Below are 20,674 nucleotides of genomic sequence, written 5' to 3'. Positions count from 1 at the left end.
CATGCTGGACTAATTTTTTGTATTTTTAGTAGAGACAGGATGTCTCCATGTGAGTTAGGCTGGTCTCAAACTCCTGACCTCGTGATCTGCCCACCTCGGCCTCCCAAAGTGCTGGAATTACAGGTGTTAGCTGCCACCCAAGGTTTTCTTAAGATGCCAATCTGCTTTTTAGCAAAACTTGAAGAGAGTTATAAAAGGTTTGTGAAAATCTCACTTCATGGTCAAACTGGTTAAGATTAAATAGGATTGTCTATAAGGTTTCATTAAAAGTTAGGGTTAACATTAATAGCAAACTAATGCAAAGGTGAAATTTAACTTTCTCTGTTGAACAGGATTTTCATGTAATACAAAAGGCTGATGGATTGTTTTTGCTGTTTCAAATTTTTGACTCATCATTTTGGCAAAACAAACAACTTACGGTAATCTAAAATTCTATTTCATAATATCAAGTGTTTTAAATTCTAAACCTATTTGACATGTTTCCCAAAACCAAACTTTAGCCTCAAGGTTGTCTTTCCTAACCCCTTAGCTTTTGGGTGCTACAGAGGGACCCTGGAGCATCCGGAAGAAAAGTAAACAGAATTATTTAACATGTTTAGGTACATGGAATTGCCAAAATAATGTAATACTCTTCAGGTTATATTTAGGGAATAATGTTAACATGTCTTCCAAAAGTGTATGGGGTGTCTAATGTCTAAATATGTGCTATCAGTCACAATTAAGGTTGTTATGTTGTGTTATCGTCAACCACAAAAATCACCAAATTTCTTTGTTTCTGACTGTATCCAAACTGGACATTTTTGTCATTTACAGACAATTATTGTCTTAATTTTCTTCAAAATATGGTTTATAATCAAGCTGTGAAACTTTAACAGATGCTCTAATAATAAATGCAGGTTTCTAATAACAGAAAAATGTACAGGACTCATAAAAAACTAAAATGTTTATGAATATCAAGCAGAACAAGGGTTAACAAAATAGACTAAACGAATAGAAAACTAAGGCAATATTCTTAATTTATGCTTGAAACATTGCTAATACTTATTTTGTTTTTCAAATTCAAGGAAACTCTCTTAAAAGTTTTCAACACCTAAACAAGTTGTACTCCCATAAACAAGATTTAAAGCATGTTTGTTTCTCCCTGCCTAGTACCTCTAACATTTGGAAACTAGTTATAAGTATTCTTAAATTACAACAATATAGTTGTTTGCATCAGTGCAACAAGAATCCATTCTCTTTTGCAACAAAACACAATTGGAAAAACTGGTTGTTTTACCAAAGCTTTGACTGGAAGGGTCGGTTTCCTTTTAAGGAAGCAAGCTTGACTTGCAAAACCAATAAAAGCCCGTTTAAAAAAAGTGACCTCATACTTTTCTACACAGTGTACAAGGGTTGTTGACCTGTGGTAAGTAAAGAATGTCACTTTTTAACAGGCCAGAAACGCCATGCTTCTGGAACCTCAAGAAGAAAGAAGTTTACCCAACTTACATGTATTTAAAGGTACAAACCCATGTCTGGGCTTGGTTTTAAAAATCCTATCTAAGATTCCTTGCGGAACAGAGTTCCATCAAAGCCAATCAAAAAGGCCTGTATAGAGGTAATTATTCTTGCTGTACTTTATGCAAATAATCAGGCCAAGTATAAAACTTAAAGTTTATTTTGCAAACAGCTCAGTCCTATCATAAGTTGTTTGTAACAAAAACAATGACCGGTGAGAGATAAGTTATGTTTGTTTGTTTTGTTTTTGAGATCGAGTCTGGCTGTGTCGCCCAGGCTGGAGTGCAGTGGCGTGATCTCGGCTCACTGCAAGATCCGCCTCCCGGGTTCACGGCATTCTCCTGCCTCAGCCTCCGGAGTAGCTGGGACTACAGGCTCCCGCCACTACGCCCGGCTAATTTTTTGTATTTTTAGTAGAGACAGGGTTTCACCATGTTAGCCAGGATGATCTCGATCTCCTGACCTCGTGATCCGCTGGCCTCGGTCTCCCAAAGTGCTGGGATTAGAGGCGTGAGCCACCGCGCCCAGCCATAAATTATGTTTTAAAACTTATCATACATCTGTCATTAACTTTTAGACTCATTAGTCGTTTTAAATTCTTGCCTACATTTTAAACTAACCAGACTTATTCCTGTAAGCCAACCACCAATCTTCAGCTGTGGCTCACGGAAACAGAAAGGGATGGGTAATGTAAAAATCCAGAACATATGTAACAAATCTGCACGTTGTGCACATGTACCCTAGAACTTAAAGTATTAAAAAAAAAAAAAAAATCCAGAACAGTGTTCTAGTTCTCGGCAATTATCCTATAAATCCTGTCGGGTAACCTATAACCCCAAAGTTTCCTTCTTTTGGGGCGGGGGAGTGGGGAGTAAAACCAAGAAAACTTAACAAAGACAAGCCCCATACACCCACCTACAACAGCACAACCCATCTAAATGGCTCAAAGGTATAAAACAAACTCTGTTGTCATGTCATGACCTATATTGCCTCTACTAATAATGGTAGTCTTAATACTCATATTTAAACCCTATATTTATAAACCTCCTTGTAAAGTTTATCTCTTCTCACCTAGAAACCATCAAGCTTTAAATGATGCTGCAAATGGGGCCAAAAATAAAACCGCTCTTCTACCAAGGACCCTTAAATCAACCCCAGGAGGAGCCCTAGCTGCTGTTTCCATACCACGCCCCTCTCCAGCAGGAAGTAGCCAGAAGTCGTGGCCCAATTCCGCCTAACAGCAGTTAGCGATTCCATTCCTGAGGGGGGAAATACATTATAGGAGATAGAAAGAAATTATTAGGTAGACAGGGTAAAGAAAGTCCCCGGCAGAAAACTTTCTTTCTAACAAAAAGCAGCTAAGAAATAGCTCCTTTTCTAACTTCATGCAGTTCAAAGAAATCACGTTTCTTCTAACAAAGAACAGCCAGAAAGATCGGGCTGTAAAAACAGATAAACAGGTTGGGCACAAAAGAGTCGGGGAGTCTCCTGGGTAATTTACCAAACTTCACACTCATACAGTGGGCCCCAGTAAAAACAGTGGGCCTTAATAAGCACATTCCTTTCCCTTTAGGCACACTAAGATAGGGAAGCTAAAAGCGAACTCTGAGATGAGGTGGGGGCGGTACCTACAACTGCAAGAAGATGTCTAGGAACAGACATAGAAACCCTGCCTCCTAGATAAGCAAAACAAAGCGGCACAGACTAAGAGTTTGCCTATGGCCGGCCGCGGTGGTTCACGCCCAGCGCTTTGGGAGGTTGAGGCAGGCGGATCACCTGAGGTCAGGAGTTCGAGACCATCCTGGCCAACATGGTGAAACCCTGTCTCTACAAACACACACATACAAAAGCCGGGCATGATGGCGCGCGCATGTAATCCCAGCTACTCGGGAGGCTGGGTGGGAGAACTGCTTGAACCTGGGAGGCGGGGCTTGCAGTGAGCCGGGACAGCGACACTGCACTCCAGCCTGGGCGACGCAGCGAGACTCCAGCTCAAAAAAAACAAGAGTCTGCCTACATAATCAAGGAATGGGGTGAATGGGGTGAGAACTGATAGAAATCTCTGCTCTATGCAGACAGCACATCTGGCCCCAACTAAATCTTTGGGTCTTAGGAAGATAAATTCCCCACCCACCACTCCTCACTAGCCCGTTTATAAAAACCCTAACATTTTTACCCCGACTTGGCAACCTGCTTGAGACCCTTCTCTGTGACAGAAAGCTGTTCTTTCTTTTTGCCTATTGAACTCCTGCACCAATCTCACTGTGCGTGTGCGTGTTTCCGCAACCTCTATTTCCTTGGCCGTGAGATCAAGAACCTTGGTATTTACCCCGGACAACGAGTCTGCTTCACAATGACTGGGAGCATTGAGGTGTTGAGCCCTATTTCCAGGAAAAGCAACTTGAGAACTCCATGGTTAAGTTTAGCATGCCTTTGTGGGAGTGGTACCCTCAGACAGAATGCAATTATTTGTAGAGCTTCAGTAAATAGAATGAAAACATCAGTTTTATTAAAAGGGGCCTGACTTTGGGTTCCTATGGCGGAGCGTCACCTTGGAATTTCTGTTCACACGTAAAATAAGGTAGGAAGAAAATGAATGTGCTCTGATGGGCAACTTAAGAGACAAAAGCAGTCAGTATCTCAGAGTTGGGTTCCCTATTCTGCTACTTTGCCCCACAGCCTCTCCTCCTTGGTGGTTCCTGTTACAATATTGCTAGAAGTGATATTTGCTTCATTTATTCTCCAGCACTCAACAAACATTTGTGAAGCACCACTTAGCCTTAGGTAGAACTAAAACATTCTTTTTTAAATGACCTAATTTAATACAGTCACCCAATTTGCAACATTTAAAAATATTTAAAATTATAACTTGCTGTGTCACAATGGCCAGAGGCTAAACGAGAGAAATAAGAGCATCCAGAGAGAAATTACTATAGAAATAGGCATTTCATGATTGAATAGAAGAGTTGGGCTCAGTTGTTCCATTTATAAAGTGGTTCATTAATAGTACAGTGGCTGGCACATCATTGGTAGTAAATAAAATATTTGTTGAATGAATAAATGAAGGGAAGGGTCTTTTTTGTTTGATTCACAGTTGTATACCTACTCTTACACCAGTGTCTGGCACACGAAAGAAGTTTAAAATATTGGCATATTGAACAAATAAATAACTATTTTTATTTATTTATTTATTCTGCAATTACTATACTGTGATTACATACAAAGTTGATGTGCGGGTTCAGTATTAAAATCTCAACTGCTACTCAAGAGGCTAGAGTTAGTTCCAAAACAGTGCCACATAACTTTTCCCACTAAAATGTAAGCTCCATGAGATGGAGCTTTGTCTGAGTTAGCTGTGCCTTAATGCTTTTAATAAAAATACATTAAATGAATGACTGCTAACTTCTAGGAGTTTTACAGTGAAAGCAACCAACATGTGTCAAACTATTTTTAAAAAATCAAAACCGAAACCGAAACCCACTGTTTAAGAGAAACGCAAGTTTTCTGCTGCAGTAACAAGTTTTTCATGCCAACATCTTGAGACACCTTAGTTCAGAATTCCTAGCCTGTGAGAGGACCATACCATACCTGACATTCATGCTACTGGGCCAGCACCCCTGATTAATTTTTAATGTATCTTTATGAGTTTCCTCAGTGTTAACCACAATCCAGGTGGGGGCGTGTACAAATTTAAAACAAACAAAGTCTTTCAGGAATGAAAAATAAATGTAAGCTGAAATCAATATTTATGAAGTTGTGATTAATTGACTGATGATCAAATGATTACAAAATCTCTGTCTGAAACATCTACTCAAATTTATTAGCTTTGACCAAAAAAAAATTAAAAAACAATCCGAACTGGGTCAATGGAAGAATAATGCATTCCTAATCAATTTTTAATAGCACTTAAGATTTTATATTTTTTCAAACTTGCTTTTAAATAATTTATCATCAAAATGAATCTGATTTAAACACGGGGTAAAAGGTGTTCCATGGCTATTTGATGGTTTTCTTAGCAAAGAAATTCAATTATGACTGACTTTTTATTACTGAGCTACTTTATTAATAATAGTTCATCTTGCACTTACACAAAGGCATTGGGCCAACATTCTCAGAAAGTCTAGTAAGTGTGATCTAGGATTTAGCCCCAATTCTACTGTTATCTGGTGGTTTACCTTACATAGGCCTCGATTTCCTCATCTGTGAAAGGAAGGGCCTGCATAACAATCCCTAAGAGCCCTTTTAGCTCTAAATATTTATAATTCTAAGGATGTAGGACAACTTTAGCCCATTCCAGGTGTCAAATGTAATAGAACTCGTCAGATCACAGGGCTGCTCATAAAGCTACCAACATGTGGTGATCAAAATTCAGCAGCAGTGAACCACGTAATTTTTGTTTTCCTATTAGGGTAATGGTAGGATGGTTTAGTGATTTGGGCCAAACGACATCTATTTAGAACATGATTTGTCAAAAAATGGGAAATGTCCTTCACAGAGCAGAGAAGAGATAATTCCTGACCTTAAGCCACTTGCAACGCCTGGGATCCAGCCTGGCATTAATCTGGACTGAGGAAGAGTCCTAATCAATCTATATTGCTAACAATATTATTTGGATATGTGTGTGCAAGTGTGAGGGTATATGCGTATTGATTCATAAAACATTAAGTGAATAAAGCACCTGTTTATATATACCTATATTATGCTGTGATTTTGTGCCTATGTATACAGTAATAGATAAATTAATATGTTTTAAGGATATATTCTAGAATGTTAATAGTGATTTCCACGCTGGATACAGAGTTGAGGCAGAAATATGGAGGAACTTTTACTTATTGTTTTATATACTTTTTAATGGTTTATTTTTCTTAAAATGAGCATGTGTTATTTTTATAATTCTCAAAAAGCAATAGAATCTTCCATTTTGAGATTAAAAACAAGTAAAGACACTGTTTAAAATAAAAGAGCCTGGGTTTATTATAAAGTTAGGCTGTCGCAAATGAGAATATTACTATTTGTGAAACAGTAACCTAGCACAGACATTAGATAAATTGGATGCAATCCCTGACCTCAAGAAACATAGCCTGTTGTGGGGACAAACACATGACCAACTATAATACAATGTCATCAGCAGAGAAATAGCTGTATGGACTGTGCACTGAAACACTGAGAAGCTGTGGCAATGCTATGAAATGTGGAAAGAGATGTTAGAAATTGTCCAGATTTTAATACTTAAAATGCAGGATATGTTTTTTAAAATTATCTTTGTGACTAGTTATTGACAGCCATCAACAAGATGATTTACAAGGAAATGGAATTGCCCCATTAAGTAATGGAAATGTTTTTAAAATAAATGTCTTTACAATAGAATACTATTGAGCCTTAAAAAATTAATAAAATCCTGTCATTTGCAACAACATGGATGAACCTGGAGGATGTTGTGTTGAGTGAAACAAGCCAGACACAGAAAGACAATTACCACATAATCTCACATGTACAATCTAACAAAGTTGATCTCATAAAAGTAGAGAGCAGAATAGTGCTCACAGCTGTAATCCGTAGGCCAAGGAGGGGGAATCCATTGAGCCCAGGAGTTCGAGACCAGCCTGGGCAACATGGGGAAACCACTCCCTGACCCTCGAGGCGGGCAGATCACTTCAGGTCAGGAGTTGGAGACCAGCCTCATCAACATGGTGAAACCCCATCTTTACTAAAAATACAAAAGTTAGCCAGGCGTGGTGGCGCATGCCTATAATCCCAGCTACTCAGGAGGCTGGCTGTGGCAGGCGGACAGGATCGCTTGAGCCTGGAAGATCGCTGTGTTGGAACCGCTACACTGCAGTCTGGGTGACAGAGTTAGACTCTGTCTCAAAAAACAAAACAAAACAAAAGTTGCCTGAAGCCATGGAGCTACCATGTAGGTAGGAAGTTGTTGGGGGCAGGGATTTTCGCTGGAGCAGCCCAGGTCCAGAACCGTTTCTTTTAACCATGAGGCTGCTTCTTGAAGTCATACTGCCTCTTTTTCAGAAAGATTAGTAAAAGTTGTCTCAGTGGTCTTGTTTTTAAATCGCTCAACTCACAGATTTTATTTGTTAGTATAATTTATCACATCAGCTCTTCCTCGCTTAAAGTAAGTTGCAGATAAATTCCAAATCTGCTATACTTCATTTAAGATGAATTTAGGAACTTTTAGGTTTTTTCTTTTTTTTTGTTGGTAGGAAAAGCTAATTTATAACCTCACAAATAATTCTCCCTTGGGGTTCAACAGCAGAGCGGTACATTTCGTATCCAACCATGCACCTGAAGTCAAGACGTTAAAACGTTAAATCTCCTTTTGGTGGAAAACCAAGAACAGCCCAAGGGAAAGCGTATTTTCAGGGAAAGCTGCGATTAAATGTATCCGGATCGTCTCAGACACAGATAAGGAGACAATCACTGTTTTCTTAAGTGAATTATTGTACCGTCTGGAAGCACATTATATTATTTGAGTGGAAAGAGAACTGACAGAGGTGGAAAGCTGTTTTGAAAAAAAATTGAAACGTGTAGATAACGTCTTTTCTCTTCATGTTTTGATTGCGCTGTGTTGACGGACTGTGTGGGGTTTAATAATTAGGGAAAAACTCTCCTTCACCCCATCCAATCCCCGATAACAATTTGAGGATTTTAAAAATCGCCTTTCCGTATCTTCCTCTCTTCTCTCCACTATTACGCATTCCTTTAGAGTTTCCAAGATCCTCGAGACTTGTAGTAAACTACCTTCCTACACATTCGTAGGTATCTTGCAGCTCCCTAACCAGTGATTTTGTTTTATTTTATTTTATATATTTATTTATTTATTTTTTTTTTAATGAAAGGAAAATGCCTTGGAGATCGCGCGTTTCCAAAGTGCGTTTTCTCTCCCAGGCGGGTTATGGCCCTATCGGGCCGCCGTAGCCGGTCCGCGCGTGCCCAGTCTTGGCGAGGAGTCGCGGTAGGTCGGCGGGACTTCCGTGTTGGCGGGATTCTGAAAGCTGCCATGGCTCAGACCGTGCAGAATGTTACATTGTCGCTCACTCTGCCCATCACGTGCCACATTTGCTTGGGGAAGGTAATGGGTGATTGTGGGCACAGCTACAAAACGGGGTTGGATATGAAGTCGCTTGCCGGGCCGAGGGCGGTCTCGTGCGGGGGCGGGGAAGGGGCGTGAGGCGCCGAGATAGGAGAAAACGCTCACCCGCGTTCTTGATGGGAGCCGCGTCCTGGGAGACTGGGGCAGTGCACCGTGATTAATGGTTTCATCTGGGCGCCTTTCGGTAGAGGGTGACAGCGGCCCGTGGTCTGCCAGGAGGGCGGCGAGACGGCCCTGCCACCGCCCGCGGCCTCACACCGGCAAGACGCCGGCCTCGCAGGAGGCCCCATCAGAAACACGTCGCAGCGATATTTAACTTCCCTGTGCAAGCTCGCGTGGCGTGTAGTGAAGCCTATTAAAACACATTTCCTGGGAGCCTCACCTCGGGCTCTTTATTCCTCCGTGTAACTAGTGTTCATCTTCTGGGGCCTATGGTGCTGTGTATTGAGTCTTTTCCATTTCCAAGACCTTTTGCCTTTTCTTATCCTGGCCTTGAGGATGACCTTTGCTCTGAATTCCTAATTTGAAAAGTAAATAGTAAGTGCCTGTGGAGGGTATTAGAATAAGAGGTGTGGCCTTTAACTCCAAGAATGGGTCAGTCAGGAGATAGAATACTCTCTCTTTGTGATGCAAGAGGTGCCTACTGTGTTTGTGAAACAAGGTAGGGAAAGTGGTTCTGACTTAGAAACGGAGCTTTGAATATTCTAATGCATTCCTCTGCTCTTTCATTTCCATTTGCGCCTCACTTTTGGTGTTTTAAAGAGCATTTCTTTACCGAATAGATCAAGAAGGGGAAAGATACAACCACCAATTTTTTTCCACCCTGAATTATTTTTACGTCTGTAGTGTGTCTGGGTGTGTGTTTACCCCCCAGCGCAGACTGAAACTACAGCCGTAGACTTAGATTTGAGAAATACAAACTTCTAGAGCAAGCATTTGAGTGCCGGCCAGTACGATCTGCCTGGGGTGATTCAAGTTCTGTGTGAATTTACTGGGTTCAAAAAGTAGAAGTAAGTCAGCATTGGAAGCAACTGATAATTCTTGATAGCAGTCAGAATGAAATGCCAATGAAATAGCAAATGTGCTGGGAGATTATGTATTGGGGATGGCTTGATCAATTTGACTGGAGAGATTAAGGATGGCCTCCTCGAGGGTGGTGTTTGAGCTGGCATTTGCTACTACTTACTGCCTGCATGCATGGCTAGGGGGAGGGAAGAAGCGATGTTTCTATTTGCCGCAGTCTGCATTTGGCTCCTGACATAAAGTCCCTGGAAATGGGTGTTAAATTCTGAGTTAATTTCCTCCAACACTAGCTTTAAAGGCTGATAAAAATATGCTTGGGAAGTAATTTTTTACACATTATACCTAGTTTCCGTTGGTTACAGGCTGTCTTTTGCAATTGTGTTGACAGTGTTCTGTCTGATTTACCAAACCTATACTTTCTGTATTTAATGAGAGTGATACCTCATAGAATATAGTGAGTGATTTGCAGACTACAGAGTGCTTTTGTATGCATATATTATTTTGTTTACTCTTCACACCAGTGCTTTAAGATAGGGCTGTTTTTCCATTTTTAAAATAAGAATACTATAGCTTAGAGTCTTTGTGGTTGAACCTGTATACTATCATTTGTGTCTTCGGAGTACTAAGGCTTTGAGTCTTCACAGTTGAACCTCTATCATTATCATCATTCGTCTTCAGATTACTTCGTAAAACACTCACCTAAGCTCATCCATGATAGCAGGCACTTTTAGTGGTTTTTTTTTTTTTTTCTGTATTGGTTAACTTTATTATAAAATAAAAATCAGATGATAAAAATAAAAAGATTAAGACTTTTTAGGCCGGGCGCGGCGGCTCACACCTGTAATCCAAGCACTTTGGGAGGCCGAGGCAGGCGGATCGCCTTAGGTCAGGAGTTTTGAGACTAGCCTGGCCAATATGGTGAAACCCCATTGCTACTAAAAATACAAAATTTGCCGGGTGTGGTGGCAGGCGCCTGTAATCCCAGTTGAGGCAGGAGAATCGCTTGAACCTGGGAGGCTGAGGTTGCAGTGAGTTGAGATCGCGCCATTACACTCCAGCCTGGGAGACAAGAGTGAGACTTTGTCTCAAAAAAAAAAAAAAAAAAAAAAAAAGAAAAGAAAAAAAAATAAGGATTTTTAAACTGGCTTCCCCATCCGCCTCCCCAGCCAGATACCACCATGGAAGCAGAAATTTCGGTGAGGGCCTGAGTTCTACATTCAGACTAGCCGGGTTCTAATCTTACCAGTCATACAACCTTTTACAAGTTACTTAACTTTTTAAATTTTTCTGAGATGGAGTTTTGCTGTTGTTGCCCGGGCTGGAGTGCAATGGCGCCATCTCTGCTCACCGCAACCTCCGCCTCCCGGATTCAAGCAATTCTCCTGCCTCAGCTTCCCGAGTAGCTGGGATTACACGCATGCGCCACCACGCTCAGCTAATTTTGTATTTTTGGAAGAAACGGGGTTTCTCCATGTGGGTCAGGCTGGTCTTGAACTCCCGACCTCAGGTGATCTGCCCGCCTCGGCCTCTGTGCACAGCCACTGTGCCCGGCTGAAGTTACTTAACTCTTTTGAGCCTGTTTCCTTATCTGTAACAGTAGAAATATGGTAATAACATGAATTCCCTATCCTTTCAGTTTTCAGAAGATTACACAAAGCATGTGCAAAGTTCAGCGTAAAGTCTGGCACATAATATTTAATAACTGTTAGCTTTTGCTGTAGCCCTTGAGGCCAGCCCTCAAACTGAGGAAACCAGCCTTTTCCAGTAATTGTTCTTCCCAGTTGCTTTATGAAGCTGGAGCACTTCTAAATGAAGATTTGCATTCCCAACCAAATGAGACCTGTTTGTTCTGGAAATTGCCACAGTACATCCAGAATTTTCAACTGGTTCCATGACTCTTGCCTTTTGTATAGTGAAAGCAAATTCAATATGATTGTGCTTCTCACCCTTCTACACATATTATACTGTGAGCTACTAAAAATGGCCTGTCCTCAGGTTCACTTCTGCTTCCCTAACATAGAGCATCTCTGGCCACTTCTGAGAATGGTCCTAAGGTCCTTCCTTCCTAGCTCTTTTTTAAAGATATTTGTTCTTGTGCCATTGTCACCGTATGTCCCCAGATCTCACAGTCACCATCTTCTCTTTTGATTATTTGATTATTCCACTTTGTGATGGAGGGTCACAAAGTGGATACCATGAAGGGAGAGAGGTGAGGGCAGGGCATTAAATCTGAAAAGATAGATGCCAGTGGGATGGAGAGGAAGGAGAGAGAGCCTAAGTATTCACCTGTTAATGCTTTGCCTTTGCACTTAAAATTGGAAAATTCAGAGCTCTGTCTCTACTTCAGTCTTAAAAGTGAATATTCTCTACCCAATAATGTTTTTAGTTACTTTGTAAATGTTGTAAGTAAGAGCTGTATGTGGCCTGAAGAAGTTAGGTACCATCCTATGGGATGATTTTTGTATAACATATTTTCTTGCCTATTCTTCCTTTTTTTTTTTTTTTTTTTTTAATTTCTTAGACTGGTGGGCCAGCCAGCAGAAATGTAGTAATGATCTATCCCAGGGTATCTGTTAAGTGACATTTTGATAGTGCTACCAGGCTGTTACAAACCAGTTTACCTCTAGATAATTCCGGGGTTTATCTTTTCAATTGAGACTCAAACTGTGAAACCAAATTATGGCATGTAATACTTTCTATTGGCCATGCATGCATTTTGCCATGAGTGAAAGCCAAATGTGGCCCGCAGTTGGTTTTATGAAAGGGTGAAAGAGATTCTCAAGAGAAGTGCAAAGTAATGTTTTTTCAACATGAATGTATCATATTCGGTTATTTCTCATTTGACTCTGAGTCCAGTTTTGGGCCCTACACTTTAAGATAAACAACCAGAGTATTTTGAAAGCATTTGGGAGAGAATGAAATTGGGGTTGGAAAGTAGGTGGACTGAAATAGTTCTGGAATGAATGGATATGATAGAGAATCTTTAAATAATTAAAATATTTTTCATTTGGAAGGGACTCAGGCCTTGTGTGGCTCCATAAAATAATGATTTCTACTTAATGTTAAGGTCAAGCTTTCTGGCTGAAATAACCAGAAATGAAATCAGCTTCCTTATAATGCAGGAGTTCCTTTGTCTTGGAGTATCCTCTAATAGACTGTTTCCCATAAGGAATGCTATCAAAAGGATCCCTTCTTTAGGGGATGCCTCTCTGCTTCTCACCCATATTGTTTATTTAAAATATTGAAAAGATAGGGCTAGGGACAAAGCCTTATGCAACTTAGAGTCCTCACTCCAGTATGACAAAATTCATTAATCACTGTTCACTTGGAGCTGTTGATTGACCAGCAAGTCATCCACGTCAGTACATGGAGCCCATGTTTGAGTCCTGATTGCCTCTCAGTTCCCAAGAGTGGATTTAAGAACCAGCCTTGTACATAATTGTCATAAGTAATTTGCTTTGGAAAAAAGCCATATGGACTGCAAGTTCTACATTTTTCTCTTTTTTCCAGTTTAAAATAAGTTTGAAGGATTTAGTCACTTTCAGAAAAGTCTAACAATATTGTATTTTTACATAGTGTATAATAAATTAATTCAAAAATCATAGATGTATCCTAGTAATTTTCAGGGTTGGTATGTAATAGCTGACATACTTACTTGACAAATACAGTTCCAGTTTATCCTAAAGCATTTCTGGTAGGGATGAAGGGTGGGAGAGAAGAGATGTATCATCTCTCCTTTTACCTGGACAGGAATGGGGAACCAGTACTATAGGCATTAAGTGACTTATTTCACACAGGTTTTTTTTTCCTTAAGTTATAGGACCTAAATTTTGGCCCAGAGCCAGGGATGTCTTAAAACGTAACCAAGAGCTATCCAGGAATTCTACTTTGAAAAGTTTCCAAATTCCTAATGTTAAAGTAGTAGTGCCCCTATCATAGTCATTTTTACACCGAAGACTAATCCTTTTTATTGTCTTTCCAGGTCTTCACTAGAGAAACCCATAAAGTTTTGACAAGGTACTAGAAAGAATAGTATTCGTTCTAGAAGCAGAGTAGGCTCTTGTCTCTAGTGAGGGGAGGATGCTAGAAGGGCAGGGGGGTTGATTTTATAATAGATATAATTACAAGACCTGTTGGTAAAGTGCATCAATACCCTCTTCCCTCCCATCACTTCCATCAGTGTCCAGGATCTCACTTCCTTCAGGCACATCGTCTTGTATTTATTATTCCCAGATTATTGTTCACTAACCCTGCTCCAAGGAAGAAATAACTGTTTCTTAGTTGAAATAACACATGATTTTGCAGTTGAATCACACTGAGTACAAATGCTAGCTCCACCATTTATAACCCATATCATCATTTCTTAGAGTCTCAGTTTCCACAACTGAAAATGGATTTGATACTAACAGTCCCACTCGCTTATTAGCAAGATTCCTGTGAATATCCCATACTAGTGGTTCTCAACTAGGTAGAGGTAGATTTTGTCCCCCAGGGACATGGGGCAGTGTGTGGAGGCATCTCTCGTTGTTTTCAAGGAGCTGCTGCTCGCATCTGGTGGGTAGAGCCCAGGGATGCTGCTAGACAAACATCCTGTAATATGCAGGAAACCCCCTAAAACAAAAATTTCTTCAGTCCAAAATGTTAGTAATGCCAAAGCTGAGAAACGCTGTTTGAAGCCAATGTATAACTCCTCGTAGGTGAGTCTAGGATGATATGGATATTAATGAACAACAGCCTTGGGCATGTCTCTGCCCAAGTATACTTGCTTTTTTTAAGAAAGGGGATTTGGTGGTAGATTGGAGTCTCTTAAGACTGGAACATCCTTAAAAGAAATGAAATATCAGAGTAGAGTAACAGATTATAAGGTTAATATATCTGCCCCAAGGACTGCCCACTCAGGCCCATTCCAGTAAGAAGGGCCCATCCTTTACACCTGGGGGATATACCCTAGGGCAAGAGTCGCCAGTCTCAGTCCAGTACTGGTCAGTCAGTGGCCTATCAGGAACCAGGACTGCACAGCAGAAGGTGAGCAGGGATCGAGGTGGCATTACCACCTGAGCTCCGCCTCCTATCAGATCAGAGGCAACATTAGATTCTCATAGGAGCACGAACCCGAATGTAAACTGTGCATGCAAGGGATCTAGATTGTGTGCTCCTTATGAGATTCTAATGCCTGATGTTCTGAGGTGGAACCCTCCAGTCTGTGGAAAAATTGTCTTCCATGAAACCAGTCCCTAGTGCCAAAAAGGTTGGGGACCACTCCCTAGGATACCACTTTAATGTGCTTACTCCAGATGAGTTTGGAATTGTATGTTACTTACCATTGCCATTTTTTGGTCTTGTATTTTTATTTCATGAGTTCTGTTTTATTGCAACAGGTCTCATTGGAGAGTAAATTGGATAGAAAGTCTAATAATGTGACAATGATGACTTTTTTTTTTTTTTTTTTTTTTTGTCTTGGAAAGATCTTATTAAAGAAAATCATGTGTGTGTTTTGTTCTGCCCAGAGCAGGATCTGGGTAGAGGAGGATGGGTACTAGATTCTTTGTGTTTTGCTACCACAGATTACAGTCAAATATATAACAAGTAACTTGTTTTAGTAGTTATTTAGAAATTTCTATTCTCCTAAGATAAATTGATTCCGTTGTCTAGAAATCTTCATCTGATAAATACTCATTCCAGTATTCATTTCCAAAGAAATGAATTAGCTGTTTCAGAAATCCTCCAACATAAAGGTGGTGATGATACCAGGTATCCAACAGTGCAGAAAATTTTCCTGTGGGTGACATTGTTAATGGCTCTTAGTAGACAGAGCCAAGCAGTCTGCCTGTGGTGGTGGTTCCGTATCATTTTGGCATATTAAATGTAGAGGTTAAACTTTTGCTTTTTCACAGTTTGACAGTGACTGTTGACCTTTTGCTGCTTGAAACATTTTTAGGATTATTATCTCAGCCTTTCATTATAGTACATCAAAATTCACTTTTATTAATCTTACAGTTATTGTCAAAGATGAGAAAGACACTCCCCCAGGTCAGTGAGCCTGAAATCTATTAAGGAAGACAAGATGTAAACAGTTTTTAAGTACAGCACAATGCAGAAAGAGGGGAACATTAAATAAATGAACAGAGTGCCCTATCAAAGACTTGGTTAATTCTGAAAAAGATTAGTGAAGGCTTGCAGAGGAGGTAGCATTTTATTTGCATCTTAAAAGGAGGGAAGGAATTTTTTTTTTTTTCTCTGTTACTGTCTAGGGAGGATGGAGAGACCAGGAGGATACATCAAGCTGAGAAATGGGAGCTCCATAAACAGGGAGCCCATAAACAGGGAGCCCTCAATGTTCATATTCTTATTGGTGAACATAAGTAGACCTGTGAAGTTGAAGTGTGCATTGTGTCAAATATTGAAATGGTATATCAAAGGAAATGGCTGTTTAAGAATTAGATTATGTTCTTTGAAGGCTATACCTTGAACTATGAGCAGGAAAAAAATCATTACTGTTTTGTAGGAGAGGAGTGAAAGCTGCTTATTCATATTTTAGGAAGGTAGCTCTGGCATCATTGTGAAAGGTGTGCTGAAATGAACATTTGTAAGCTTGGGAGGTGGTCATTGCAGTAGATCAAAGGTAAAAGAATGAGAACCTTAAATTCATTGGGGTGAAGATGCAAAGGAAAGGATAGATGAGAGGTGAAATAACATTTGGAGGTAGATTTGTCATGTTTTGACTATTCTGAGATGTACATTTTTTTTCAAATTATAACATCTCTGGAATCTGGTTGTATCTTAACAATTGTAATTGACAGTTTTTCATTCTTAGTGACACATAAAATATTGGTGAATCTTCATATCTGTGACTTCTTAGACTTAATGTATAATACCAGCATCTGGTGACAGTTTGGATGGTGAGGATAAGTAGAAAGAGTGATTCAGACATAGCTCTGTTGTAGCTCAAGTGGAGAAGTAGTGATCTCATTAACTTAGATGGGAGGGTGTGCAGGAAGAGGAGCAAGTGTGTATGGAGGCCAAGTTTGATTTTGGACATGTTATGGTTGAGGCAGCTGCAGTATCCTTATATGTAGTTGGCTCATAGGCACTTGGATATAGTAATATTATTACTTTTTTTTTTTTTTTTGAGGGATTGCTTTGTGGAAGTGTCCGTGCTGACATCCATTGTATTATCTTAAACCTGAATGAAAAGGTTGCTAGGTTAAGCCACAGTTTTCAGAGGCAGAAACTGATGCCCACAGTAGCTAAAGGGCTTACCCAAGGTCAGATTGCTCAATAAATGGCAGTTGGCCCCAGGTTTGTCTGTCAGAGCCTAAGCTCTGCCACTTACTGAGGTCCAGTTACAGAGGGAGACTTGGGAGTTGTCAGCATAGGATAGATGTTAATGCCATGTGACACATGAGATTGAGAGTGAAAATAGAACATATCAGATAAGATGGCCCAGGACAAAACGTTAGCGAAAGCAGTTACACTACCTTTAGTATCTTGACTATAAGCATCACACTCTCCGATCCTGTTTCCATCATACTTACTCTCCACCATTACTTTAACCTTATCGAGACATTTTTGTTGACCCTATCACTTTTTCACTGTCATCATTACCACTTACGTGTTTCCCTTATTATTTGTGGTCATTTGTTACCATCAGTCCCTGTCTCTTCCTCCTTGGCAAAAACCCCAACTCTGGATAAACCAAACTACTCATCTACTTCCTGCCTGAATCTCCACAGCTAAATATTGATAAGAAAAATACACACCTACATTAATTAATCTTACCTTGCATTAGAAACCACAGACCTGGAAAAGGAACTCAACAATGTATACCAATCTACTACATATCCCTAGTAAATTTGCTTTCTCACTTTTCAAAATTACTGCTTTATTCTCCTGTTTTCTCAATCTGTAACCCACCTCCCTTCTCGTTTTACCTAATAACCTCACCCCATATTTAATGACAAAAGATAAACAGCTGAAATAGTTGGAACGTGAATTTCCTCATTATACCATCCACAGATCTTCCAACCCCTTTGTATTCGTTCACACACCTCTTACTTTCCCTTTTGTTGCAAAAGAAGACAAACCCTCACTCTTGTATAAGCCAAAATCTCCTTTTGTGCTTTGAATCCCTTTCCCCTCTTGACTTTTTAGGGACTTTGCTGCCTATTGCTGTAATACCCCCATCACTCTTCCTCCATCACTAATATCCTCTCTTTATCATTCCCATTGGCATTCCTAACTGTGGTCTTATTTTTATGCTCTCTCCTTTACAGCAAAACATGAAAGAATTGTCTGTATTTTCTGTCTTCACTTCATCTTTCATTGTCTCTCAACCTCCAGTCAGGTTTCCATCACCAACATTCACTGAAACAGTGCTTGTCGGTAGCTGATCACAGTGACTTCCAAGCAGTTAAATCCCATAGTCACATCTCAGTGCACATCAAACTCAATCTCTCATCAATATTTTACTTATCTGGCCGCTGCCTCTCTCTTGAAAAACTTCCTTGCCTGGACTTCTGTGATATCATATTCTCCTTTCCTACATCACAGGACCCCTCCTTGTCAGTTTCCTCTGCTGGTTGCTCTTCCTCTTTGCTTGCTGGAATGCCTTCTTTTCTCCAGCTATTTTGTTGGTTCATGGGATCTCCTCTAGTCCTATGGCTTTATATACCCATATCTTTTATGCCAGTGACTCAAAACCTGCTGTGCTGAACTTGTCCACCTAAAAATGGGCTTAGCATCACAAATTTAGCATGGCTAAAACAGAATTCTTGATTTTTACCTTGTGTGAAATCTGCTTTTCTTATCTTTGCCACTTCAGTATATGATAACACCAACTATCGAGTTGCTCAAAACCACTTCATAGATTGGGGAGATAATATTTAACCTTTGTTGTGGGAGCAAATACATGAAAAATACTGATTGCCTTTTTTTTTTTTTTTTTTTTGAGATGGTGTTTTGCTCTTGTTGCCCAGGCTGGAGTGCAATGGCACGATCTCGACTCACTGCAACCTCTGCCTACTGGGTTCAAGTGATTCTCCTGCCTCAGCCTCCCAAGTAGCTGGAATTACAGGCACGCGCCACCACAACCCGCTAATTTTGTATTTCTAGTAGAGATGGGGTTTCTCCATGTTGGCCAGTCTGGTCTCAAACTCCCGACCTAAGGTGATCCACCCACCTCGGCCTCCTAAAGTGCTGGGATTATAGGAGTGAGCCACCGTGCCTGGCCTACTGATTGCTTTTAAATGTTTTTTTTTTTTTTTAATGGAAAGGGAGGCAGAGCATCTTGAATCCTCTCATATAATGATATAATGTGCACACTTTTATGTCTTGAGCATTGGCTTTTATCCATTTTCAGATGAATTCATAACTTATAAAAAATAACTTACTACTATAAAAGTAGATACCAGTGGATAACTTCCCTTTTTACCTGAGCTTCCTAATTTGGGGCATATAGTACTTCTAGGAATATTGCAGGGATATGGTGTGTGTGTGTATGTGTGTGTGTGTGTGTGTGTGTGTGTGTGTGTGTGTGTGTGTTTGGGGGAAGTTACAGAATAGATAAGGCAGTATCTTCTTGGTTTGGGATTTTTGTGTTGGCAGTATCTTCTTGGTTTGGGATTTTTGTCTTCTTAAAAGATTTCATGACATAAAGATGAAATTAAAACATAGGTAAATATATTATGGTCTGGACTTGTAAATCACATGAATTTTTAAGAAAAAAAATAGAACCTGCAAATAAAGTTCAGGTTTCTCTGCCATTTGAGACTCTGATCAGGAATGCGATAAGCGTTCACTCCTGGCTGCTGGTAGGACCACTTTGAAAGAAGACTTTGAAACACTACGGTTCATGATTTTTTTTTTTTTAAATGAATCTTGTCAAACCAGTTGAAATGAATGATTAGAATTAAGTTTCTCCAAGAAGAAGTTTAGATCAATTCCAAATTATCTTTGTTTAGTTTTCTTGGGTTAGTGTTCATAATCAAGGGAGAACCAGAATGTTCAGAAAGCCGGACTGAGACCAGAGAACTCTTTGTAATGAGACTCAAATGATTACCTGCCCGTCATGAATAGCCGTGCATCTATTATTTCTTTGAGAGTGGGGGCGCCTTTCAAATTAATGAATACTCAGTAGCATCCTTTTAAGTCAGACAGAGAGCAGCACAAGCATTTTCTGCAAGAAAAGTGGTTTGTGTTGGTTCTGCGTCTTCATTCTCCCTCTGCTTATTCTGCTTTCCCTTGACCTTCTAGTCTTCCAGTTCCTAGTGCAGAAAGGTTCTACACTGTAATTACTATTAGAATAGGGAAATATTGAAAATGGCTATGAAATGTTTTGAGTCCCACCGTGAAGATAACATGTAAATCAAGTGAAAGACTATATTTTTCTGTGCTGTTTTTGTTTGTATTGTTAAATTTGTGCTATTTGAAAAAATATTAAATCATTATTTCCTTCTGACAACTTTCTCAACTAGTTGAATGTTAATACTATCTTAATAGCAGTTAATCATTCAACAAACCCTTTGTTGAGTACCTGCCAAGTACCAAGCTATCTTCTAGGCACTAAAGGTTTAGTTATGAATGAGAGTAAAGAAGTTCTTGCTCTCATGGAGTTTCATTCTGATAAGGGAGATAGACAGTAAATATGTAAACACACATATAATATCAGGTAATATTAACGCTGTGGAGAAAACCAAAACAGCTTCTCTTTTCTTTTTTTCCTCCTGATAAAACAGCTACAAACAGTCGAAACACCCAGTTAACCCTGAGTAAGCTACCTAATTTCTTCATGCCTTTGTTTTCTTATTTGTAAAGCATATTTACGCTGTTTACCTCACCAAGTTGTGGTATTTTTAAAAAGAGAGATGGAAAAGGGTTGGGGCGGTGAAAGATGCATGTGAAAGCCCTTTGTAAAATATGACTATAGGCCAGGTTTGGTGGCTTACGCCTGTAATCCCAGCACTTTGGGAGTCCAAGGCAGGCGGATCACCTGAGGTCAAGAGTTTGAGATCAACCTGACCAATATGGTGAAACGCCATCTCTACTAAAAAT

General features: G+C 39.9%; 1 protein-coding gene across 3 annotated transcripts in view; it reads left to right on the top strand.

The window, feature by feature from the left end:
• Window positions 1-8,444: 8,444 nt before the first annotated feature.
• Window positions 8,445-20,674, top strand: part of OBI1 (ORC ubiquitin ligase 1) — a 42,834-nt gene continuing 30,604 nt past the window's right edge. For all 3 annotated transcript variants that reach the window (XM_005586057.4, XM_074021612.1, XM_074021613.1), the window contains exon 1: window positions 8,445-8,581. In XM_005586057.4, the coding sequence (XP_005586114.3) occupies window positions 8,510-8,581 (72 nt within the window). In that variant the 5' untranslated portion in view covers window positions 8,445-8,509. The remainder of the gene's footprint in view (window positions 8,582-20,674) is intronic.

This window comes from Macaca fascicularis, chromosome 17 (assembly GCF_037993035.2).
Source record: "Macaca fascicularis isolate 582-1 chromosome 17, T2T-MFA8v1.1".
Classification (NCBI taxonomy): domain Eukaryota; kingdom Metazoa; phylum Chordata; class Mammalia; order Primates; family Cercopithecidae; genus Macaca; species Macaca fascicularis.
Note: the sequence above shows the minus strand (reverse complement) of the source record. Positions and strands in the feature narration are given on the sequence as shown.